Genomic DNA, 27,377 nt, shown 5'->3' on the forward strand with positions numbered 1-27,377 from the left:
CTTTGTAACCTCTATTTTGCCACTTCTATCCAGCCCTTGACAATTTTCCAACTTTCTAAACTCATTTTTTTGCACCCTTCTCCCTCTAAAACTCTGAACAGTAACCCTTTATTAACATTCCCATCATGACCACTAGTTGAGAGAAAGCGATAATTTCCCAGCATTTTTTACCCTCAAATGTGGTTAAACAGAAAGAACTAGGCAGCTACCGTGGTTTTTGTTTGCAGCCATGCGATTTTAAATCAAATTTAGCATGTGGCAGGTGTATGCATTGCCTTCCTCTGACCTATGTTGAGCGAATGTTTTGTTCATGCTGTGTTCGGTTCAAGGTTACTATTATAATGGTTGTTACTACTGTGAGTATGTTGATAACCAGCTACACGCAATATCTGATCTGCGTTGTATGTGCGCTCAGTGTGCTCCCTCATATGTTCTGTGGGATGTTGTCCCCTCATGTTCTGTTGTTCGCACAGTGACTTGGAGTTGCAATTCACATATGCAGAACTCTCCATTCCTGGCTACAATTATGCTAAGTGTGCAGAGTTGTGTGTGTCTTGTTTATTAACTTGTGAACGCATCGATGCCCATTGCCCAACTATATGGAATATATATGGAATAGCAGAGCTGGGATGTATGGATTAACTCTTATGTTCTGAGGAGTGTTGTTGTCAACATGGTGGTATCCACATATATGGTGTATCCTCGTGTTGAATTTGTCCCAAGTTCTGATTCCCATTCAATGCAGCATATATAGGTGTATAGGATTTTTGCCAATATTTCCTTTTACTTGGGTGGGAGTCATCAGTCACTCCTCCTTGTGGGTGTTGCAGGATCTCAAATTTCTCATCCTATTTGGGGAGTCACGTTTTTCTTCCCATCCAAGATCCTAAAGTAAGAATCTTTTATACCAGCTGATGTCAGCTATTTTTTCCCATCCATAGTTATTCCATCCCACCGTTTAATGCCTATACATCAAGTGTCTGGCGACACAGATTCAGACCACCCAGTAGCCCAAACCAGCACAGGGAGCCTGCAGATATAAGATGGCCTCTTTGAGCCCAATTAACAGAAAGACAAAAGAGTGCTGCAGCTGTGTCTGTCTAAACTCAGTACCTCCAGCATTTCCATTAAAACAAAAAGACCAAACAAGCTACCCGTCTGCAAAGTGCTTCGGCACACCTCAATTAAAATACCCATATGAATGCCAATACATTCGGTTCTCAGTGGTCAGTTTTATTCAACATGACTTAAGTTAAGTAGTGTGTTGAGATCTAATACAGGGATGGGGGCGTGAAGAAAGGCATAAAGGGCAAAAAATGTGAAGCAGCTGGTCTTTCAGGTTCACTATAATGCGTAGGTGCAGTGTGCCGAATGGAGAAAAGAATGGCAGTGGTCCTTCCAATCGAGGGGGAATCGGGGCCTTGCAGTGGCCTTAGGGTAAGGTCTTCACGATGAGGTCTAGGGATTTGCCTTTGTAGTGAGTGAATTTAATCCTGTGCTTCTGGACATCTAGAATCTGGAGTTGTAGGTCGAGGGAGTCTTTCACTGCCTGGGGGTCCAATTTTTTTTCCAGTTAAGTTCTTATTGGATCTGGGGGTCCGTAAATCAGAAAGCTGTGGTAAATGTTTTGTATATTTCTGGTATTTTGAACACCGCAATGTCACCAAATTATGGAGTAGAGAGGCAGGTCATAAATGCAGCTGTCTAAGGTAATTTGATGCATAGTCAAGCTTTCTAAGTTTGAACAGTCTGACAAGAGCATGCGGTCATTTTTGCGTGCATGCTATGCTTTTAATGGGTATGCCCAGGTTAGCCGGAAGGCCATAATTACGTCTTGATTTAATATAAGCATTGGCTACAATTACTCTGTTTGAGAAGAAAAGCAATGGAAAAATCATGTGCAGCGTTTTAAGATGGAAAAGGCATGATTTAGTGACTAAACAACTTAGGAGTCCAGAGTGAGTTGAGAATCAAAGATAGTTGTGATTTCCCATGGCTTTTATAGGTTTTGGGCCTCTGCCTTAGGAAGCTGGCCTCGATCCACTGTCCCTTCCTTATACAGATCAGAGATTGCAAAGAATGAAATTGTTCTTCACCATCCATTGTGGGGCTTTGGGATTGACCACATGTGATCAAGTAGCCTGAATATAAATTGGGTATCATCTGCATAGAAGTACGTGCTACCATTGAAGTTGTGTAGCAGACAAGCCGAAGGACATAGATCGACTGAACAATAAAGGGCAAGTTACAGAATAGTGGGGGACATCCCACCGTGTGGGTACGTGTATCGAGCAATAGACTCAACTGAATCACCTGTTCCCTTCATGCCAGAAAAACAACAAAAAAACATGACAGGACTATAGCCCCCCCACCCCCCCCGCCCCAGCCACCACCATGGCTAACCATGTTAAACATAGAAGAATTAGAACATTAGAATGTTGAGCTCTCCATTGAACACAATAGAGTGCTCTAGAGCTTCTAATGGCCGGTTCACAGCTGTTGCTGTGAACAAAGGCCTCACGGAGCCCGAGGGCATTTTTTAATGCCCTCGGGCTCCATGAGGCCTTTGTTTTACAAATTAGAACATTGGAATGTTGGGAGCTCCATTGAAGACAATGGAGTGCTCCATGCTTCTACGGGCAGGTAAAGGCCCGCAGAGCAACATTCCAATGTTGTTTTCAAAGGCCGCTCTGAGCCCGAGGGAATTTAAACCCCTTGAACTCCGAGAGGCCTTTGTTGGAACATTATGCCCTCTAGTGGTAGAATGTTCTAACAGCCTTCTAGCCCTTAGTAGCTGGGCTATACTGGCTATTAAAGTCCCGCTCCCTTGTTAAACACTGGAGCGGACCTTTCATAGCCGGTATAGCCCGCTAAGGCGGGCTATATTAGAACATTCGGCTCACTAGGGGCGAAATGTTCTAATAGCCTTAGAGCCCTCCTAGCAGGCTATACTGGCCATTAAAGGCCTGCCCTCTTAATGCTTGAGCAGACCTTTAGTTGCCGGTAGAGCCTGCTATGGCGGGCTCTAAAGCTATATGAATTTGGTAGTTGATAGTATTGAAGACCTAGAAGTGAGGTCCAATATTATGAGGACTCCTTTATCAGCCACTACCACTTCTGTCTGTTCTCCTGCCTCGTCCGAACTCAGTTTGCATAAAGTGTTTGTTTTCCACAAAAGATTTCAATTGAAGGGTAACCTTCAATAGTAGCAATATAATGCAATAAAGAGAATGGAGGTGTAATTTGTGGCTCAAGTGTTCTAGAAAAAGATTTTTTGGGCAGAGGGCACACAAGAGCGTGTTTAAAAGTCTCACAATAGGGGGCGTGGCTTGGACGCTGATCAAGATGGCCGCTTAGCTCCGGAGCTCCGCCGCACCGGGACGGACCCGTATTAATTACAGCAGTCCTCACGCTCTTTCGTCAAGCTTACTGAGATGCTCCAGCTAGCGGAGCGTGATATGCGCCTGGTGAGCCAAAGGTGAACCCTTTCGCGCCCGGAATACGCTGTTTTCAGCGCGCTGAATGCGCTCCTCAGAACGCCCGCCATTTTGTCGCCTCAGCGCTGCTCGTCTGGAACCGGCGCGCGCACCTGGAGCAGCAAGTTCTCCTCATGCTCTCAGACGCGCTCTGCTCTTCATGACAATGTGGAATAATTTCTATTTGATAAGCGCTTTTCCAAGGGACAGCTGCATGAAGAACTCATTACAACTTCTCTGGTAGGTGAATATCTCTGTGGTTTTGTGCTGCACCCTGAGGATTACACACCTGCTTTAACCCTTCAGAGAAATGATTCAATTTGTTTTCTACGCTATGGAGGCGCATGGAGATGGTTTTTGCACCAGGGGTTCTTTTTCTGTGACTTTTATACACTCTTAAGGATACTTCTGCCAAACCTTATGTGGTACTAAACGTGTTATTGGGCAACGTTATTTAAACACTTACTATGTGTGGAAACATCTCCTAATATCTGCTGACATCACTTCCAGGCCCGGAGTGTCTTCATGACTTCTCCAAGTGTCCTCTATTACTTCTGATAGCCGCTGGGCTATTTAGACCGGACATGTTGACATATTGACATTCCCTGCCTCTGAGCCCAGATTGTTGTGTTGGCTTGCTTATTTGACTTTTGCTCACTATCACTGGCACGTTTTAAGCTTCTATGGGCAAGCTTCGCAATCCGAAGTTTGTCTTTGTGCCCTCGAAGGCTCCGCCTTCCTCTGCCTCCTCCTCACCATCAGGCCATTCTCCTCATCTTCCTTCCACAGAGCAAATGGCGACAGCGGGTCCCTCCCGCTCTTCTTCATCACAACCTTCTTCCAGTAAGTCTTCTCCTCCTGCCTCCTTACCTAAGCGCTTGAAGCCGGACTCCTCTCCTCCTCCACCTGAGTCATCTCCACCCCCTATCTCTATGGAGTTGATACTTGAGGAGATTCGCGCTTTGCGCCCGTTCGTGGAGGAGACTAACACTAAGATGCAGCTTTTTGAGGCCAAATGGTCAACTATGGAGGCCCGTGTTTCTTCTGTGGAGCAGCAGGTTCCAGAAATTCAGTCAAATTCCCATCGCATTTCCTCTCTGGAGAAGTCTCTTCTTACCCTTCAACAGCATACTGAGGATTTGGAAAACAGGAACAGGAGGAATAACCTGCGCGTTTATGGCCTGCCGGAATCCTTGGAGGGTGATGATCCTGTCACGTTCTTCTCTTCTTTCCTCCTGAAATTGTTAGACCTTCCTGCTACCACCTCTCTTAGTATCCAACGAGCCCATAGACTTGGTCCTCGTTCCTCCTCCTCCACCAAACCGCGGGGGGGTCATTATCCTCTTTCTTAAATTTACGGACCTCCTCCTGATCCTCTCCACAGCTCGAGCGAAACGCCAAGTATCTTGGATGGGTCAGAGAGTTTATCTCTCTCAGGAGGTCTCTGGTGCCACTGCTGCCAGAAGAAAAGAATTTCTGTCTCTTCGTGCTCCCCTACGTTCTATGGGAGCTAGATATGGCCTTTTTCACCCTTGTACCTTCAAGGTAACTCATCAAAATAATACTTGGACTTTTCAAGACCCGGCTGAGCTCAAGAAATTCATCCACACTCAGACTAACGCTGGCATGGATACATCTAATCCTCCTACTGGTTGACTATTTACCTGTTTGGTTTTTTCTCCTTACAGGTTCTTGCTGGAATTTTTTCCCTACTCGGTTGACTCTTCTTCTGCCTGATATGATTGTATAATGGCTGTTGTCTAGGTTTCTGTTTTTGCATACATTGGTTTCTTTGTGCATTGTTTATCTCCCCATGACTCCTGCATAACATGTTTCTCTTTCCTTCCCCTAGATTTTCTGTTCGACCAACCCTCTTGTAGTCCTCTTCGTACCATTTGATCCGTCTTCCTCATAGTCCGTCCTGTTGCGGTGGTTGTTGCTCTCCGGTTCGGAGGGCTGTTCTTGTCGAATCCTCCCACACCCCATTGTCGTCATCTTGTTATCTCCCTTCCCCCTTCAGGTATGTTTTCTTCAGTCGTCCGTTTTGGATATGTACTGTCTCTTCTTCTTCTCCTCTTTTTCTCCCCTTTCCTTCCTTTCCTCTTTCCTTGCTCTTTTTTCACCATGTCCTTCGACTTTCTTTTGTCCTGCTCTTGTCTTTCCCCCGCTCGTTATTCTCCTTTGTGGCGTTTTTGGTTTCATCCCTTTTCTCTGTTCCTGGCACACTTTATTGTGATTTAATTTAAAGTTATTTCATGGAATGTGAAAGGTTTTGTTAGCCCTATTAAGCGGCAGAGAGTGCTTTCCCATCTAGCCTCTTACACTCCTGACTTAGTTCTTTTGCAAGAGACTCATCTCTCTGAGGCGGAGTCTCTTAAGTTAAAAAGAGGTTGGGTGGGAACGGTTTTATTTTCTCCTACTTCTAACAAAAAGAATGGTGTGGCCATTTTGTGTCACAAGAAGTTAAAATGTAAAGTTCTTTCTCAAGAAAATGATACTGAGGGTCGTTGGGTCTTAGCTAAGCTGTTAATCAATTCTGTTTCCTTGACTGTTTTTAATGTATATGGCCCCACTCACCCTGATTGTAACTTTTGGCCTCTAATAACTTCTACGTGTTTCCAATACAGTGATTCTCTGTTCATTCTGGGGGGGGGATTGTAATCAAATTGTTGACCCGTTTCTTGATCGCAAATCCTCTGCCCGTTTCACCCCCCACAAATCACATACACAATTCCTTGACACTATCTCCAAATCTCACCTTCTTGATTCATGGAGACTGTCCCATCCTGACTCTTTGGACTATTCGTTCTTCTCACCCCCTCATGCCTCCTTCTCCCGGATTGACTATATATTCCTTTCTCAGTCTCTCTCTCAAAATCTTCTTTCCTCATCTATAGAGCCGATAGTTATCTCAGACCATGCTCCTATTGTCACCGTTTTTGATCTTCTTCCCCCTCATCCCAAATCCTCCCGCTGGCGCTTTAATAATTCTCTCCTCCTAGATCCCCTCTTTTCTTCTTCTTTTCTTTCCTTTGCCACGGAATTTTTCCTACTCAATTCTGATCCCTCGTTACCCCCTCATGTTATTTGGGACTCTTTCAAGGCTACGGCTTGCGGCTTTGTGATTGACTTTGCCTCAAAGAAAAAGAAATCTTATCTTAAGAAACAAAAAGACCTTCTCTCTCATATCAAATCCCTGGAACATAAATTCTACACCTCTTCTACTCCAACTGTTGTACCAGACCTTATACGCGCCAAACTCGAGTTTAACAAAATTTCTACTGACAATGCATCCTCATTACTTCTCCGCAGCAGCGCCCGCTATTACGGAGGTCGTAACAAGTCAGGTAAGCTTCTGGCCAACTATCTTAAGTCCCGCAAGGAGCGTAACTTGATTGATTCAATATATTCCAACGATAACCGTCTCCTCCACAAGGAGGAGGATATACTCGCCCAATTCCAACAGTTCTACCAATCTCTTTATACCCCTGAATCCCCCCCTTCGGCTACTCTCATTCAATCCTACTTGGACAAAATTCCTGCCCCCTCCACCTCTCATCTTAATTTCCCTGATCTTGAGCTTGACCTCTCTGTCACCGAACTGGATAGCGCCTTAACATCTCTAACCAAGGGTAAATCTCCGGGTCCGGACGGTTTCTCTGTGGAATTATCTACATTTTTCAGATCTTTTGCTTCCCAAACTTCTCTCCCTCTTTCAATCCTTCTTCACCTCCGGCACGGCTACTGGTACCTTTCACGAGGCTACGATCTGCTTAATACCCAAAGATGGTCGTGACCCGCAATTTTGTAAGAACTATCGCCCAATATCCCTTGTTAATGTAGACTATAAATTATTTGCTAAACTTCTTGCCCGGCGCTTAGATTCTTTCCTCCCACACCTTATCGGTAAGGAACAATGCGGTTTCGTAAAGGGTAGACTTACCTCAGATAATTCCCGTCTTTTTCTCAATGTTCTCAATAAGGTACCTTCTCTCAACTTCTCTCTAGCTGCTATATCAGTTGATGCCGAGAAGGCTTTTGATAGAGTAGATTGGTCCTTTATGTTCGCCTCCCTCCGTTGGCACGGCTTTGGTCCTAATTTTATCTCTCTTGTTTCTTTACTTTATTCCTCTCCTAAAGCGTCTGTGTTAGTTAATGGCCGGATATCCTCTTACTTTCCTTTGCAGCGTGGCGTTCGCCAGGGCTGTCCTTTGTCCCCTTTACTTTTTGTCCTAGCTTTAGAGCCGTTTCTCTCGTCCATTAGAAACAACATTTCTATTTCTGGCTTCCCTTATGACAAAACTCATTTGAAACTCTCTGCGTATGCAGATGACATTCTTTTGTTTATTTCCGATCCTGACCAATCCATTCCGGCCTTACTACTTGAGTTTAACTCTTTTTCCCAAGTTTCTGGTTACAAGATCAACTCTGATAAAACTGAGATCCTCCCTCTTACTAAATTTTGTCTCCCTCATCAGTTTTCGGCCACCGGCTTTGCATGGAATCCCTCTAAAATTAAATACCTTGGAATCTGGTTCTCTAACTCCATTTCTTCATCTATTCGGTTGAACATGTCCGCTGTACTATCCCGCATGGATAAGTTGTTCTCTTCTTGGAATCCTCTTTTTCTCTCATGGTGGGGTCAGCTGGACTCGATCAAAATGATGATTTCTCCCATTCTTATATACATCTTTTCCATGCTCCCCATTCATATCCCTGATGTCTATTTCAAACGCATTGATTCCTATCTTTCTAAGTTCCTCTGGAATAATAAAAAAATCGAGAGTTGCGCTTGTTGCCCTTCGTAAACCAAAGGCCAATGGCGGAGTCAACTTTCCGGATTTTCGCCTTTATCATAAATCTTTTTCTCTCCGTCAGGCTTCTAATTGGCTTGTCCTTACACCTTCTCCTCTAGCTCCTCTTTGGCTCTCTATTGAACGCTCTCTCCTCTCTCCTTTTTCCCTATCTGAAACTGTACATTTCACCGCTAAGAATTTAACCACCCCTCTACCCCTGTTTAAGCATACTACTTCTCTTCTACATGCTCTGGTCCGTCCTGACCCGATCTCCCGTGAATCCTTTTTGGCTTCCCCTATTTGGTACAATTCACTTATTCTCCTCCATAATCGTCCTATTTGCTGGACTGCGTGGAGATCTAAGGGGCTGATATGGGTTAACCAGCTTTTTGATGGTTTTCTCCCATGTTCTTTTCCTCGATTCCGACTTCTGTTTCACTGTCCCCAGTCTTTCTTCCATAGATTCACTGTCCTAATGGCCATTATACTTGAGGTCTACTACTCTCTCCCCTTGTCATCCTCTTCTGTTTTCCAGTCCTCGCTTCTTCAGATTCTCTCTGCTCTCCCCAAAGCCTCTCTTATTTATAAGTTTTTCTCCTCCCCCAATCTGACTCGTCCGAAATCTAAATTGGAACTTGCTTGGGAGCTTGATTTGGGCTGTGAATGGTCTATAGTTGTTTGGGACAAAGTCTGGGTCAGATCCTTAAAAATCTCCCGTTCTGCCTCACTAACTCAATCTATGTTCTTTCTATATCATAGACTTTATCTCTCTCCCCTTTCTATTTCTCGCTTCTCTCCTGATAAGGACTCTACCTGTTGGACCTGCTCTGCCCCTAATGCTGATCTGTATCATTTACTTTTTCTGTGTCCTTCTGCTCTAGCACTTTGGGATCAGGTGTGGTCCTATGTCTCTCGCCTATTTTCTATCTCTATTCCGTACTCTATCCCTCTTCTTTTTTTAGGTAGTATCTCTGACGCTCTTGACATTCCTTCTTGCTCCTCAGGTCTATTAGATCTCATGTTGGCTCTGGCTTTCCAACACATTTCTTCTAACTGGAAGGATCTTTCTAAGCTCTCGATACAATGTTGGTGGAACTCCCTCTGTCACTATCACAGACTTGATGTTCGCTTCGCTGCTGCCTCCACTCCTACTCTCAATAGAGATCTATTCTGGCTGCCTCTCACAACTTATCTTGATTCCATGGCTCTGAAATCGAAATCTGTTTCTCCTTTATCCTCTGAGAATTTCAAACCCCCATGAGAGACTTCGGCTCTACCCTTCCTCTTCCTTTCTTCCTCTCTATTCCTTTTATCTTATTCACATTTACATTTTCATTCCCTGCCTTTCAACTATTCCCTACCCTTGGCTTATTTGCTCTTTCTATTCTATCTATTTTCTTTCTGACTATATCACTTACTCTTCTCTTAAACGCCTCATATCTCCCTTTCTCTTTCTTTTTCCCTTCTTTCCTTTCTCCTCCCCTTTCTCTCCTCTTCCCCCCTTTTCCTTTTGGTTCCCTTTAAAATTTTATAAAATGCTTTTTGTATTTTTTCCTCAGGTCCCTTAGGTTTAGCGCATAATGACCCTTTATTATTTTTCTCTCTTTTTGATTTTGTATGACAATGCTCTTTATATGACTTGTATTTGTCGTTCGCTATGTTTTCTCTTCAAATAAAGCATTTCAAACATAAAAAAAAGCAAAAAAAAAAAAAAAAAGTCTCACAATAGATTCCAGGGCTGAGATGTGTTTATCATCTCGAAATGATTGGGGAAACCCTTCCTCTGAGTGTCTGCTATTCATTATCAGGTTAGCACAATTTTACTAAGTTAACCAATAGGAGATAGGGAACTTGAATGACTTGTAGATGATGGAAAGCCCGTCTCAGGAGAGGGAGGTCTATCTGCTGTAGCCCATTGCATTTCTAGGGTGTTCAACTCTTGGTTCACAGAGAAGCCAGTTTAAAGCGTTATGGTGCCATGATGAATTATAGCCCACACAGCCATGACCGGGACACTCAGAGGGAAGTGTAGCTCACCGTTTACATTCTATAAAAAAAATGTAAATAGCACACACACATACTTGGTCAATCCCTAGTTGTTTATGTGCCTTTTCATGCTGTACAGTGCTGCACCACCACAACTTGACAATACAAATTGTCATCAGCTTATTCGAATAAATCATTACCTACGCTTTGTAAAGCACAGCTTTGGTCAAAAAGTTCCTTTTTTAGGTTTTGCTTGGGCTGTGCTTATGAAATCTCTTGTATTAGAAACAAACAAATCTTAAATGAGGCTTAGAACCCGCTCATCACTTACCTCTCCTTACCCTTTGCTGGAATGAACAACGCTCCAATTTCCATGCCCCTGATTGACCAGCACACCATCTGCTTTCACTTTGAACGTCTTTCTGCTTTGCCACTCCCTGCTGCGGAGCACGGCCCAAGTACAGCTTCTGGTCACTGGATAGTGGCAAGTGTCCTTCCACTGGCTACCCACTTCAGAGGTGTTTTATAAATTTGCTATCTAGCACTCCATACAAGTCCATATACAGGCCGTGTGTCTCCTCCATACGCTCTTCCCACATCATTGCCTATTTTTTATTTAATTTCCAATGTACTTTATGCCCTCTCTAACCCTCCACCCATCTTCCTTGCCTTGCACAGCTCCCACCCACTTCTGTGTCTAGGAAGCTTCTTGACTACCCTTCATAGCGGCCGATTCGTGCACTCCCGGAACTTTAAAACCCCTACGACCAGATCGTATCAACCACCTCACTCTGAATCATTCTCGGGGTGGTTGAAGGATGCACTGGGGGATTTAACTCACATTATTTATTTTGTATATTTATGTTGATTTGGGAGGTTGGTAAAGCTGTACTCCCAAAGCACCCACTGAGCTACAATAGCTTCCCCAGAGACAGATGGCGGAATGTCCGGAGTCTGACCGTGTAGGCGCGCACACACACACTATGTTGAGTAAAAACACCTTCATTCATTTAATTGTATACAGTGGATATTACCTTAGTAGAAACGTCCTCTGTGGATCTACAGAGTCAAAATACGACAAGAGCACACGGTCTTGGGTTTTAGTTTGAGACTTGGTGTCAGCTCAACATGATGTGATCCTGCGCAAATCAGACAAAGTAAAGAAAGGGCGATCCCTGCGGTGCAAACGTCTACAAACATGGACAAAGACAATTGGCATAGGCGAAACCTATTTGCTTTGCCAGTGCTTTAGGCAAACTGCCTCCATGAACATGCCCAGATTCAAAAGGAGCCTGCTGAAAGTAATATGTACAGCTCAATCGCCCCTTATCAGAGACCATTGCCGGTCAAAGCACTCATGTGGCAAACACCGGGGTTTAATGAGGCCAATAAAATGTACAAGCCAGAATGTGTGTAACCCATGGGCTCATCATTCTCGTGTAGCACAAGCAGCTTTTCCCAACATTAAATTCGGCCAAATGGAACACTTTCCAGCACCATCAGCCTGGAGTTCTATAGACTGAGCTGCTCTCCCTCAGAGCTCACATTCCAGTGGGTGAAACCTGATTAATGTTCAAGGGATGGATTATTAAACCTGCGAATTTTAAAATTATTGAAAACTTGGTTTAAAAAAATAGGAGCTCATATTTCCAGTAAGCTTACAAGGCATCTCTTACACTTGGTTTACTAGTGGTGTATTAGTTGGCTCACTATATGTTTATTTACATTATAACTAAATTGCCGATCCTCAGAAGGCTCTGAAGAAACAGTTTGTACTTTCTGCAAAAAGATATCAAACTTCATTGGGAACACGTTTCACGACTGTACATTTTACAGATACCTTAAACCTTGACGATTTCAAGCATTACCTCAACAATCTGTCTTAGAGGTCAGCTGACGGTTATGAATCCAAATAGATGTTCCACTAAAAAGTATTTCTTAGCACCAACTGTGCTGCTCTTTCCCAAATATTTTTTCCTGAAAACGAATACTTGCATTCATAAAATGCAGAACATCTTAAGCAAGTAAAACTATGGAACAGCAATCAATGTAATGCTCCAAGGGTGCTCATATGGCCCAGCTTATCTGGATCCATAGCTAAGAATACAAGAAATAGGTTTAAGTAACACCTTCTTTTAAATCAGATAGCCACTCTCGCAACAAGATTACCAAGTTGAGGGACAAGTCTACTCAGAGGAATTCACCTATGACTCAAACACATTCTTTCCGGTTTATATAAACACTTATCATATACCTTTACAAAGAAACCATGCATGTTAAATGTACATTTTTATACCTTCAAAAGACTTCCTTTAAACAAAGGCTTCCCTTACCTGATGCCAATTTTGCTTGGAGACAGTGTTTATCTTTCGTACAGATCCAGGCTGAAGTTGATTAATTAGGCTATAAAAATAAAAAATAAAAATAAAAAGCAATAAATATGGATATTTTGATTTGCTATCACTGATAAAAAGGTCTCATTTTGCATTATATGTCAAATCTAGTCTAGAATTTACCCTTAAGTGACTTAATTTTTTGGATACATCAAACAGACAGAGGACCAGGCACAAGCAGATTTAGGAAATGGATGGTCAGGAGGCATACAATCAAATGGGGAGAAAACTCTGGGAACTCACTGGCAAAGAACGACGCCATCTTTTAGCCCCTGTTGGAAATTCTCGCCAATAGCCGCGCCAGTGACTTCTTCGATCCAAAGGCGCAGATCCTCTTCAATTTGTGGGTCATACTTCAAGGCGATCTAGAAGACAGTAATGGAGAAGATCATTAAAAACTTTAATATCTTTAATAACTTTAAGGTCAGCCCTCAGTCCAAAGTTGTAAATACTGCATTAAGGGCCGAACCTTCAATGATTCAAGTCTGAAATAGAGGTTACACAGAAACCGCTGGTTAGACCTGTCCGCCCTAGGGTGGTCTTCCCTGGGTTTTTTTTTCCGCCCTTACCTCATTTTTTTCACCCTCTTTTTGGTTGGCTCTAGGTCTCCGGGCACCTTACCATTGCTAGTCAATGCTAAGGTGCAGGTGCTCTCTACTACTAACATGGCTGCCACAGACCCCTGCTACTGCAGAGCGGTCTTTCAAGTAGCGCCCTAGTTGTCAGGAGCTGACTAGAACCCTTAGGTATTGTGACATCACTAGCCTGGCTCCCCTGACCATCCCTAGAATGTAGAAGCCCCTGGAACCTTCCGGAATAGAGAGAGGTCACCTGACCTGGGGGTATAAATAGAAAGGGCGGGAAACTTTCTAGTGAGTTGTTGAGGTCCCACTGACCTGGGGAGACCCTGTGCTGGAGTTTGAGGCGGAAGGGGGAGGGGGCACCTATACCACTAGGGGTGACTAGGTCTAGGCCTTGCCCTCTAAGCTGTGTGAGGAATCCTGACCAAACCCACTGACCTGGCCCAGTGTGAGGGAATCCCCAGGGGACCATCCAGAAAGGCCTAACTGGCAGCAGCCTCCAACTCCACCCCACCCCCTCACTGCCTAACTAACCCCTTAACTGGAAAAAGGACCATCCAGAAACCTCCTAAAGCGCTAACTCTGAAGAGCGCCGTTATCCCCCTGAGGCGCTGACACCTGAAGCGTTAACTCTGAAGAGCGCCGTTATCCCCCTGAGGCGCCGACACCTGAAGCGCTAACTCTGAAGAGCGCCGTTATCCCCCTGAGGCGCTGACACCTGCAGCGCTAACTCTGAGGAGCGCCGTCACCCCCCTGAGGCGCTAACACCTGAAACGCTAACTCTGAAGAGCGCCGTGAGTGAGGTAGAATCGCGTCGCCACCGGAGTCAACCGCTTGGAGAGACCTGCGCAAGGGCCCCCGGAGGGCCGAAGAACGCAGGTAATACCCCGGAGGAAGGGCGCGGAGACCAAGGAGCGCGCAGGGGGGCTGCCGAGAAGTGTTCATCCCTCGGAAGGTAGCCCCGCATCCGCCCCTCCCCGGGAGAGACTGAGACTGGGCCCTTGAGTGCCTGGGGGGGGGGGAGGGGGGGGGGACACCGGGAGGCCCGGGTCATTCCTAAAGATACTGTGGTCGTGCGTGTGAGGCTGAGGAAAGCCATAAGCCCAGCGCCAAAGCCCCATAAGGAACCCCCTTTGATTGTAAAGACTGGAAGCCATACTAGATTGCTCCCATTACAAGGGGATAAGATCCCCAGTTACCGTGACACTAGTAGAGCGGATTGAAGTGCTAGTAGATTAATGAATTCATGTTGATTTACTGCATAAGTTGTTCACAGATAGTAATGAATTCATGTTTATTTACTGCATAAGTTGTTCACAGATAGTAATGAATTCATGTTGATTTACTGCATAAGTTGTTCACCGATAGCAATGAATTCAGGTTGACTTACTGCACAAGTTGTTCACAGATATTAATGAATTCATGCTGATTTCCTACATATGATATTCCTAGTAGATTAACTTATGCAGTAAATCAACATGAATTCATTATTCACAGATAGTAATGAATTTATGCTAATTTACTTCCTGCTACAAAACACTACATAAAACGTTTTGTTTTTAAACACAAGTGGTGTGGTGTCATGTCATTGCGTGCGCTACTCTGCTTGGGTGGATGCGTGTGCTGCACAGCTACTTTACTCAGAAGGCCTCTGGGAGCCTTCCTACCACGAGCCAGGCTACCCTTGTGAATTGGCAAACCCAGTTCCAACATAATTTGGTGCTCAGCGGTGGGATCCGAATCTGTGGTTGTGCAGCACCCTCCAGTGAGGCAGAGTTTGTCGCAATTGGACACCTATTGTTCAGCAAGCATAGCCAGGTGGCCCCTATTGTCTAACGGTGTGCTCAGAGGATTGCCCTAAGTTGTTGCCTATGTCCTAATATTCACTCATATTGTCTGGGTCCCCACCTGTCGAAATGGAGTTCCAGCTGGCCAACATAGAGGAGTACTCGGTGGTTCAGCTGAGGAGTTTCTGTCAGGGGATGGGGGTGGACGTTGGGAAGAGAGCCAAAGGAGAAGAGCTCCGTAAAGCCCTACAAGCATGGGTATTAGCCCACCCAGAGAGGAAAGGGGACGAAGAACCGGAGGAGCAGGGGGCACTAGGGGAGGCGGGCACATCAGGAGAACTAGACCTGCTGCACATTGATGCCAGTGAAGGTTCCGGTGCATGGATCTTCAAGGGCTTTAGTAGTACCCCAATGCTACCGGACCTTTTTGCTGGAGTTAGCCCATGAGATACCTCTAGCTGGACACCTGGGCCAGGACAAGACTTTTGTGCGGTTAGTCCCGCATTTTTATTGGCCCAGGATGAGAGTTGCCTCTGACACCTATTGCAAGACCTGCAAGACTTGCCAGGCAAGTGGCAAGACAGGAACCAAGGTGAAGGTCCCCTTGGAACCGCTTCCGGTGGTCGGGACCCCTTTTGAGCGGGTCGGGATCGACATTGTGGGACCGTTGGACCCTCCGACCTCTTCGGGACACCGGTTCATCCTGGTGTTAGTGGACCACGCCACCCGGTACCCTGATGCCATTCCTCTGAGGACCATCACTGCACCTGTGGTGGCGCGGGCCCTAATGGGGATTTTTACCAGAGTGGGATTCCCCAAGGTCGTGGTGTCGGATAGGGGCACGAATTTTATGTCAGCCTATATGCAGGCCATGTGGAAGGAGTGCGGGGTGACCTATCGGTTCTCCACTCCTTACCACCCCCAGACTAATGGACTCGTAGAGCGCTTTAACAAGACCTTAAAGGGGATGATCCGGAGCCTGCCAGAGGACTCGAGGCGGAAATGGGACATCCTCCTCCCTTGCTTGCTATTTTCGTACCACGAGGTGCCGCAGAAGGGAGTCGGGTTCAGCCCCTTTGAGCTGCTCTACGGGCATCCCGTTAGGGGGCCCCTCAGCCTTGTCAAGGAGGGATGGGAGAAGACTTCGATGAAGTTTCCCCGGGATGTTGTCAGCTATATGCTGGCATTCCGCAGCCAGATGGCCAAGCTGTGGAAGGAGGCCTCAGCCAATCTAGAGGCCAGTCAAGCAGTCATGAAGGAGTGGTATGACCGCAACGCTCGGACGGTGGAGTTGGATGCTGGACAGAAGGTGTGGGTCATGGAGCCTTGGGAGCTTAGCGCCCTCCAGGACCGGTGGACTGGTCCGTTCGAGATTGTGGAGCGACGAGGCCAGACCACCTATGTAGTAGACTTGAAGACCCCCCGGCAGCCCCATCAGGTGTTCCACGCCAACCGCCTGAAGCCGCACCATGAGAGATCGGAGATGACCCTCCTCATGGTGACGGATGGGAGCGAGGAGGAAGAGAGCGAGCCTCTTCCTGACCTTCTGGCGGCTCAAGAGAAGGATGGTACAGTAGAGGGAGTGGTCCTCTCCCCATCCTTGACCCCGGAACAACAGAGGGACTGCCGCCAGGTACTGGAGCAGTATGCCTCGTTCTCCCTCACGCCTGGAATCACGCATCTGTGTACCCATGATGTGGACACAGGGGACAGCCCACCGGTTAAAGCCAAGTCTTATCGGCTGTCCGACAAAGTGAAGAATAGTATCCAGGGTGAGGTGACCAAGAAGCTGGAGCTAGGAGTTATTGAGCCCTCCAGCAGCCCTTGGGCAAGTCCGGTAGTGTTGGTGCCGAAAGCATCCCCCACCGGGAAACACACCAGAACTTCGGTTCTGTGTGGATTATCGGGGTTTGAATTCCGTCACCAAGACGGACGCTCATCCGATCCCTCAGGCGGATGAGCTGATTGACCGGCTGGGAGCAGCCCGGTACCTTAGTACCATTGACTTGACGTCAGGGTACTGGCAGATTGCCATGGCGGACGGAGCACGGGAGAAAACGGCGTTCTCCACCCCGAGGGCCACTTTCAGTTTAAAGTGATGCCCTTTGGGCTCAAGAATGCTCCGGCCACGTTCCAGCGGTTGGTGAACCAGGTGCTATCTGGCATGGAGTCCTTCTCAGCGGCCTACCTGGACGACATAGCTGTCTTCAGTAGCGGCTGGGGGGACCATCTGCAGCATCTCCAGGAGGTGCTGCGGGCTCTGCAATGAGCTGGTCTAACCATCAAGGCCAGCAAGTGTCAGATCGGACAGGGATCTGTCGTTTACCTGGGACACCTGGTGGGCGGGGGTAAGGTGCAGCCCCTCCAGGCCAAGATTGAGGCCATATTGGCCTGGGAGCCCCCCAAGACCCAGACTGAGGTCCGAGCTTTTCTCGGCCTCACTGGATATTATCGCCGGTTTGTCAGGGGGTATGGAACCATCGTTGCCCCCCTGACTGAATTGACATCCAAAAAAGCAACCACGTAAAGTCCAACTGGACAGCTGCTTGCCAGGAGGCATTTGACACCTTGAAGCATGCGATGTGCACCGCTCCGGTGCTTAGGACTCCTGATTATACCAAGGAATTCATCGTGCAGACAGACGCCTCTGGAGCATGGCATAGGCGCTGTGCTCTCGCAACTGAACCAGGATGGCCAAGACCAACCAGTGGCCTTTATATCCAGAAGGCTCCTTCCCAGAGAACAACGGTGGAGCACCATTGAACGTGAAGCCTTTGCGTGGTCTGGGCATTGAAGAAGTTGAGACCATACCTTTTTGGTTCTCACTTCCTCATACAGACTGATTACCGCCCCCTTCACTGGCTCATGCAAATGAGAGGGCGAGAACCCAAAGTTGCTAAGGTGGTCCATTTCCCTACAGGGGATGGACTTTCGGGTGGAACATGGGCCCGGATTGACCACGCCAACGCGGACGGTCTCTCCCGTTTTTTCCGCCTTAGCGAGGAGAGCTCCTAGAGGTTGGGTAGGTCTCCCCACTTTCGGCTGGGGGGGGGGGGGGGGGGGAGGGACGCCTGTTGACCTATCCGCCCTAGGGTGGTCTTCCGTTTTTTTTTTTTTTTTTTTCGCCCTTGCCTCATTTTTTTCTCCCTTCTTTTTGGTTGGCTCTAGGTCTCCGGGCCCTTACATTGCTAGTCAATGCTAAGGTGCAGGTGCTCTACTACTAACATGGCTGCCACAGACCCCTGCTACTGCAGAGCGGTCTTTCAAGTAGCGCCCTAGTTGTCAGGAGCTGACTAGAACCCTTAGGTATTGTGACATCACTAGCTGGCTCCCCTGACCATCCCTAGAATGTAGAAGCCCCTGGAACCTTCCGGAATAGAGAGAGGTCACCTGACTGGGGGTATAAATAGGAAAGGCGGGAAACTTTCTAGTGAGTTGTTGAGGTCCCACTGACCTGGGGAGACCCTGTGCTGGAGTTTTAGGCGGAAGGGGAGGGGCACCTATACCACTAGGGGTGACTAGGTCTAGGCCTTGCCCTCTAAGCTGTGTGAGGAATCCTGACCAAACCCACTGACCTGGCCCAGTGTGAGGGAATCCCCAGGGGACCATCCAGAAAGGCCTAACTGGCAGCAGCCTCCAACTCCACCCCCCCCTCACTGCCTAACTAACCCCTTAACTGGAAAAAGGACCATCCAGAAACCTCCTGAAGCGCTAACTCTGAAGAGCTCCGTTATCCCCCTGAGGCGCTGACACCTGAAGCGCTAACTCTGAAGAGCGCCGTCACCCCCTGAGGCGCTGAGCCCTGAAGTACTCTCTCTTTGGAGCGCCGACATCCCCCCTAAAGCACTGTGGCTGTGAAGCGTTAAGAGCCCCAATACACCGCCGCTGCCCGAGTTCCTGCAGCGCGAGAGCCAAGACGTGGTACTGTGCCCCAAACTCACCGCTGCTGCCCGAGTGACTGCCACTGTCAGGGGGCCGCCGTCCCGCTCGTGGGCCCCGCGTCAGCTGAGGAGAATCATCGGTGTGGAAGCCCCGGCGGTCGCAGCCTTCCCAGGAAACTCCCCCTCTATCACGTGACGGGAGCGCCGGCCACGTCTTAGGCCTCGCCCCCTCTCCCGCCCACGTCCAGCCTCCACAGAGCTCCGTAATCACTCCCGCTAGCGGCGCTGCTTCCAGCGGGAGTGAGGTAGAATCGCGTCGCCACCGGAGTCAACCGCTTGGAGAGACCGGCGCAAGGGCCCCCGGAGGGCGAAGAACGCAGGTAATACACCGGAGGAGGGGCGCGGAGACCAAGGAGCGCGCAGGGGGGCTGCCGAGAAGTGTTCATCCCTCGGAAGGCAGCCCCGCATCCACCCCCTCCCCGGGAGAGATGGAGACTGGGCCCTTGAGTGCCTGGGGGGGGGGGGGGGGGGGGGGAGGGGGGGGGACGCCGGGAGGCCCGGGTCATTCCTAAAGATACTGTGGTCATGCGTGTGAGGCTGAGGAAAGCCATAAGGCCAGCGCCAAAGCCCCATAAGGAACCCCTTTGATTGTAAAGACTGGAAGCCATACTAGATTGCTCCCATTACAAGGGGATAAGATCCCCAGTTACCGTGACACTAGTAGAGCGGATTGAAGTGCTAGTAGATTAATGAATTCATGTTGATTTACAGCATAAGTTGTTCACAGATATTAATGAATTCATCTGATTTCCTACATATGATATTCCTAGTAGATTAACTTATGCAGTAAATCAACATGAATTCATTATTCACAGATAGTAATGAATTTATGCTAATTTACTTCCTGCTACAAAACACTACATAAAACGTTTTGTTTTTAAACACAAGTGGTGTGGTGTCATGTCATTGCGTGCGCTACTCTGCTTGGGTGGATGCGTGTGCTGCACAGCTACTTTACTCAGAAGGCCTCTGGGAGCCTTCCTGCCACGAGCCAGGCTACCCTTGTGAATTGGCAAACCCAGTTCCAACACCGCTGTAGTAGGTTTATCAACGCGCTTAAGAATTAAAATTATTATGTACCGCACAAAACTCCGCATCGGGTGTATTAAACCCACCGAGCCAGACCGCTAGCATTAGACAAGGCGACCAGCAAAACGCACACTGATCACCCACTGGGATTAGAACCGGTCCTCCAGTTTACACATGAATCTCCGTTGTTTTGGTATGAACCCTCTGAACTATAAATCAAGCATTGCAACACAAACACATAGAACTCTGCAAAACACAAAGAACTTTGCAAAATAGCCATTCCACGGGGAAGCTCACGCGTACTTAAACCACGTTAATTTAGTGCTCTCAAACATTGACAACAGTTTAACCCAGTAAATCATGGTGTGTGTGTGTAAGTGCATTTGATTGTGCAATTAAGCCACTGGAAGACATTAACTGGCTACCAGGCAGGGTCCCCATGCTTGGTTTCCCCGATGGCCTCCCTGGCCAGCAGTCCGAGGCACCCATCATCACCCACGTGCTTCTCTCATTGTACCCCCCCCTCCTCTACCACACGCCCTCGGCTGGCAGCATGCCAGTACCCCCGTCTGCCAGATACGCCCCCCGCTGGCAGCTTGCCAGCTTCCCATACACTGTAGTGTGACCTGCTGGACCAGAATAAATGTCCCCCAAGAGCGAGCCAAGCGCAGGCCTGGGAGCCCTGGTCCTGAACAAACAACCTCCCTTATGACTGCAGATCACAAAATTGTCATTCCGAATCAATGCTCCATGGCGGGCTAGAAAAATAAACATGAACATTTCCAAAAGCATGTGTAGCCACCGCGTAAAAGTCATGCCCTAGTGCGACACCAAGGACTAGATCACCACAGATGGCAATACAACCTGACAGAGCTATCCCTCACTTTCCTTACGTAACGTCCCTTTGTTTGGTGATTGCATACTATTTAGAGGACACGAAATACACCTGCGAGTTGAGGTATTTCCACCAAATTGTTCAATCAGTATTACTTGTGGAACCTCACAGTCCAACTCCTCCAATGTTATTTTCTATGATATACAGCACCTCAGTCCTACAGGGTCCTTCAGTGTCCGTCTGCCCAGCAATTGCTGCTACAAAACTGCTGATTCAGAAAAACTGGTAGTACCTTTACCCAACACAGCGGTTTAATTTAAATTGTTCTATATCCAAAGGATTAAAATATTAAAATAATCTGGGCTATGAACAAATAATTTTTCGTAGAGTGCTCAACCTACCAATGGAACTCGGAAGGAGAAGAAAGGGGAAGGAATGGAAGGTGGCAGCGGAAGGAGAGACGTGGTTCAGAGCAGGCAGCTAAAGGAGGTAGGTCATAGGAATTTTGCAGAATTGTAGGACATTATCTTTCATTGTACCTGGTAGACTTGTGGCTCATGAACAGGCATTCTGTGGCCACAAAGTCACACAGCAAACGTTTAGTACAACAAAAGAGCAGTGTATGAGAAACAGCACCACACTTTAACACCAGGTGGCCTGCAGTCTGCACACATTCACAAAGCAAGAGCATTAGCACACTGAGCTATCTGTCGCCTTCTACAGTAGGGTCAGAGAAATCAGATTACAGAATGCAAATAAAATGGAAGGCTGCTGGGCATTCAAGGAGTAAGAACAGAAGAGATCAGGATAGCACCGAAATTACCATTCAAACCGAAGCTGATGGAATGTTTAATTTGGTTTCTTAACAAGAGAAGTTACGTTCACATACACATGAACCATAGTTTTTCTCTTAATAGTTAACACTGTTACACCTCATTTCTAAATTGACGGCACCCATCCAAAGTATTTTTCGAGGGACTATTCTTTAGGGACCAAGGGTTTCCAGGTCTTTACATACATTCACAAACTGAATACACTTGTTCATTGTGGCTTGCTCTGCATTATTACATACATGGTGCCAATCACTTGATCGATTATGAGGAAGGACACATACAACGATGGCCTTGGAGTCCATTCGGGGGTCAGTGTAGTAAAGGAGAAGCGCGTCAGGAGCTTAAATGATAAGTTGCATTGTGAGAAAAATGCGATGAAGCTTCGCCCCACTCAAGGAACAGCAACTGTCCACAGAGACTACTTTGACCACATTGCAATCAGAGCGCTTCTGAGCCATGCATCGTCTGAATCCTACAACAGGAGGATATTAGACACTGCCTAATATGTTTTGAGCGAAGTCACAAATTAAATGTATAGCAGGTCTATTGCACTGCAAAATAAATACTTTAAAGTCTGTTTGATCCTATTACAACCTGAAGTCTCACTTCACCCAAACAAAGCTATACTCAATATAATTTTCTATTATTCCATATGTTCTATTACTTCATGAGAACAGTGAGTACTGTCTGGGACGCAACACATTCATTGCATCTATTTACGTCTCTGCCAATGCTATGTTGCCAAACTTTTTAATTAGCTGCTTGAGACTACCATACTTTTCTCTCCCCCCCCCCCCCCCCCCCCCCGAGATCGTATTCTTCACCCATGGTTTCTTTGGTCAATAACTTGGTTATCTAGATATTTCTTTCAGGTTGGTGTAGAAACATGTTCTGCTCCTTCAAGCATGGCACTGGCGTTGGCAACAGAGGATGGCAGCTTTGCGGGATGTTGGCATTTTATAACTGGGCCTTAAATTCACATGGAGGCCAGTTCTAGGCTATGATCCTTCTCGTCTGTTCTCAATGATATGGCGGATACTATGCACATCTAATCGTAATCTGTTAACACCCCTCATCCTCATTTGTAAAAACAAGAGTCATGAACACTTGGGAAAAACGCAAGAGGCCTCTTCCCTTGATGAGGAGCATGGCTTGGTTAAGGTCACAGTTCATAGCCATGTCACTGAAAATGGAAACTATTAAAATGACAGCTAAATCAAGCTTGGGAATTCCACAGTTTAGCAACCAGTATAGAATAAAAATCTCTAGGCCACTATATAAGGCATGTCAAAACTGGAACTGCAGACATGTTTCAGAGGATACAAGATAACATTTTGGTGTTTTCCACTTCTTAAGGAAACTGGATCAATATCAGAATTCGACAGTTCTTAATTTGCGCCGGTGTTCGCTGGTGCTTGGCACCCACTTTATTTTTTATTTTTACACCAGCACATATTTATGACCATCCACCTCATGGTGGCGTTGTCAGTATTATTAACAAGCATTTGCAATGCAATAGGCCTCGCATTTGTGAGAGTTCGAGCTATTGGCGTTGTAACTGGCAATGTGCTTTTTTATGCAGTTTGGTGTGGAGTGGATGTATGTGGTATGAAGTGGAATTGTGGGTTGGATTGGAATTGTTAGTTGTGAAATTGTGTGCGGTGCAACTATCCCAATGAAAACAAAATAAGCAAGACCGGAGGGGTGGGGTGAAGGTCAGCAACATGGAAAGTGGTGGGTGGGAGAGGAATGCATCAACACGTGTAAAAAAAAAATAGCACTTCAATTGAAGAGCACTTTAATAAAGGCACGAGCGAATGGAGAACAATTAAATGTAATGAATCTGTGCCTTGTTCCTGTGCCAGACAAAGGAATGGAAGAGATGCATGGGCTCTGGTGGCTATTTAGGATGCAGTAAAGCAGAATGACAGATGTCAAGCAATGGCTGGTTTGAAAGCCCAATACTGTATACAATAGATTTAAGCCCTCATCTTCTGATAAATTACTAATTAATACATGCCACACTGCCAGACCTGCCGACTCTGGAACTGAGAATCAGGTTGATTCCTAGGATATGCTGAATATCCTGTGATTGTGGGAAAATCACTCTCTTTGGGCTCACTCAGATTATTATATTCTTTACAGTGATAAAACCAGTACAGTTGAGTAGCAATACCAACATGTGCTATTAAACGTGCAGAGTGTCGAAATAGCTTTTAGTGAGCCACTATTTACAAGGAGATACAAGATCCCCGATCTTGAACCAGTATTTTACTGTAAAGGTGTGCTCTAAGCAAACACGTTTAAAGCTTAAGCGTTACCTGCTAATCTACCTTTCCGTATATAAAAGTGAATGATTAGCGTATTATTTCGTCCACAGCCTGGTGCCCAGGGCCGGAATATTATATGGGGAAGTTGGCGTTCTGGTTTGATATGTTGCCTTGAGTAATATAAAAAATAAAAATAAAAAAAAAAGAGTTTGTGCTATTGGCATTGTACAAGACATTGCCTTTTATCTATAGGTTTTAAAACCTGCAAACATACTTCTAGTCCTTGCTTTCAAGAAGCAAGGCTGGCAGTAAAAGAGGCGCAGTTACTGCCAGCCTTGCTTCTCGTATGTAACAACTATAAGTACAAAGTGCGTGTTTACGCAGCGCTTGGAGGTTTTCAAAACACATAAATAAAAGGCATTGTCATTTACAATGACAATAGCTCAAACTCCTGCAACTGCGAGACCTATTGTATTGCAAATGCTTGTTGAATTTTGAAGAGGCATTATCACATTTTATTGAATGTGTGTTGGAGGATTTATATGCAAACATTTTCAGGGCTCGGCTCGTGCATGGGCTTTAAGAGCAGAGCCAGAGCCTTGGCTTGGCACTGGTTCCGCTCCCCCTGTTAATTTATGGCTCGCCCACCTCTAATAAATAAAAACACACACAAGCCTTCTCACAATCTGTCACACAAGCAGCCAGTACCATGGACAGTGACAGATAACGAGGTTATGGCAAACAGAAAGAGTGATAGGAAACAGTCTTGCAAACAGTCGGGGCACAGACATGAGGGGGCACAGACATGAGGTGGCACAGACATGAGGTGGCACAGACATACAGTTTCACACACAATGCTAGTGAAACAGATCAAGTTTGACACTTCGTAGGTCTCTTACAGTAAAAGACCTACACGGGGACTGACAAGCAGGCCCTCTAGCGTTTACATGCAAACGCACGCACATATAAAGCTAATCGTGTCTGCAACCACATACACACCCACGCGTACTGAAGTCAAAGATACACCAAGTGACCAGCATACAACGTGATAGGCCGGCAGTATTCCATGCGCAAGCACTAAAAGTCATGAACACTAAGCGACAGCTACAGAAAGTGGTCCACGCACAATCCCACCTGGAGGTGCACAGATTTTCTGAGCGGCCGATACCCCGCGTGTCTTTGACCAAAAATAGCTTTGCGAATTGAGTCTGCGTTGTTATAATCTACTCCATATGGTGTAGACATGATAAAAAATTCACAAGGTCAAAAAGTCTAAACTTTGCTCTAGCCGCAGCACTATCAGCGTGAGGAGGTCATTCCACAACAACCAATTCAAAATTTGTGTAGTCACAGGACAGGAACAATCGGGGAATTGTTTCTGCAAAGGCTCATGGGAGTCAGGGACATGCAGGGCCAAAGTCAGCCTTGAACCTTGATCTTGAGGTTTGTTAACCCAACAAATATAAACTATTGACCGATTCAACCATCCAATCCAGATATTTTAGGAAACTTCTTAATGAAATCTATGACATTTGCTCTACCTTGCATAAACACACGCCTCTCTGCTTCATTATTGTGGTTTATAAAACACACACACCCTATTAAAGCGCTCCCAAAACATATTTTCAGTTAGTCCATTGAAAGTTTTCAGACCCTGTAGAGATCGCGCAGTTTGTAGAATGACATAAAATAGGGGGTACACAAACACTGGATGAGGGGAGGCAGAGTGGAAACCGCATTACTGCGCGGCTGGGGCAACAGCAAAACGCTCAGCTCATATCACGGGGGCAACTTATGGTGGGCAATTCATGAGGATCTGAGGCCGCACGAATAGTTTGAATTTACTGCCAAGTGCGGTGGCCAAGCCAATAAACTTGTAATAATTTAATGCTGTAATAAAAATATACATTTTGCGCTAGTGCCATCCATATTATAGACCGGGTCGCACAATCATCTGAGGTCCCTTCTGTAATACCAATCCTGCGGGCACAAACGCTAATCGTGTCCGTGGGGCCCTTTGTAAAATACGGTCCAATATTCTTCCCAGCGTTGCTCTACCATAGCCCAGTGGGACCACAGCAACACTTTCAATGTCATCCGGATCCAGATGAAGCAGAAGGCGTAATTCAGAATGTCCCCGTCCAGTTCCTGGTTTTAGCGCAGCCCACAGACAGCGCTCGTCTAAGAGGTGATGCGCACTGCTCCGCACTGGTGTTAGATCAAGAAACTCAAATTAAAGTTGAACCAACAAGATTTTTTCCCCTACATTATGTTCATTTTCAGGGTACTCAAATAAATGGATTAACCAGCTTTTACTGCTATCTGGGTTTGTATTTTGCCCGCTTCCTAGGATGGCACCCGCTATGTTAGGTACACACGAGAAAGTTAAAAACCTGTCAAATTGAGGAATCGATTTCTTAATCACATCAACGTTTTTGTGAAGCTTTAATATTAACTGGGTGTATGCATGGTATTGGAGCGGCCAGGCTGCAGGAGTGATTCTCCCAGGAAGCCTCGCTCTGATCTTCCAGTTGAGTTAGAGCATTAGTGTGGGGATGGCATGAAGCCCCTTAGTAATACTCCACTGCTCCTCATGAAAGCTCCTCTTCAGCAAAAGCGGGCATCCATTTTGGAAAGGGTATCCAACTGAAAGTTTGTAGTGGCGCCATCTATGTGAGCCATTAGAGGTGGGCCAGCCTACAAATGACCAGGGAAGTCGAGCCAGAGCTGAGCCAAGGCTCTGGAATGGGCCCTAAGAACCCTGCAGAAGCAAAGCTGATGAAAATATTTGCCAAGTAAATCATGTAAATATCTGCTTAAGTCTTTTCAAAATTGAAAAAAGTCATAGCTCTTTAACATGCAGATGCGTTTCACCTCAGTACATTAGTTTATATCACTACAAGGCAAGGCATTTAATAAAAGATTTTATTTTAAATAGGGGGTTAGAAAGATTCCCCACTTCCTGCCCAGACACTATTAATGACCTAAAATGCAGTTCAGTGGTGATCTGTTTCCTATATGTGGGCAGAATTATTATAATAGATAGAACATTGTAATATCAATGAAACACAAGGTTTTCGTATTGTATACACCCTGGACATAAAATAATTATAGGTGCTCTTGTCTGATAACGAATTAAAAAGTGTTGGTGAAACAAAATATTTGCCTAGGATCACACAATCTGGTAAAGTAGGGAAGCCGGGATTTATCCGAGGTTTTCTGGTTTCGCAATTCAACCACTACATAGGTGCCTCTTTGTCTCTACTTTTTTGCATCAAAGGTGAATGCTTTGGGTTTAATTTTGGGTGCATGAGGTTAGACCATGAGTGGCAGTCAGGCAGGCCGAAGTCAAGGCTCATGTTGGGCCAGAGGATCCAAGAAGACCTCGAGTTGGACCAGAGCCATCTTGCCTGAGCTTCCAGTGACGTGCCCACCTCCAAGGTACGTGGT

At 46.3% G+C, this 27,377-nt stretch overlaps 1 protein-coding gene across 1 annotated transcript in view; it reads right to left on the bottom strand.

Moving 5' to 3' along the window:
- Window positions 1-27,377, bottom strand: part of CNN3 (calponin 3) — a 193,047-nt gene that overhangs the window by 66,887 nt on the left and 98,783 nt on the right. The window contains exons 2-3 of the mRNA XM_085601493.1: window positions 12,895-13,016; window positions 12,592-12,661 (exon numbers count right to left, since the gene is read on the bottom strand). Of these exons, the coding sequence (XP_085457619.1) occupies window positions 12,592-12,661; window positions 12,895-13,016 (192 nt within the window). The remainder of the gene's footprint in view (window positions 1-12,591; window positions 12,662-12,894; window positions 13,017-27,377) is intronic.

The sequence above is a fragment of the Triturus cristatus genome, chromosome 4_2 (genome assembly GCF_964204655.1).
Source record: "Triturus cristatus chromosome 4_2, aTriCri1.1, whole genome shotgun sequence".
Lineage (NCBI taxonomy): Eukaryota > Metazoa > Chordata > Amphibia > Caudata > Salamandridae > Triturus > Triturus cristatus.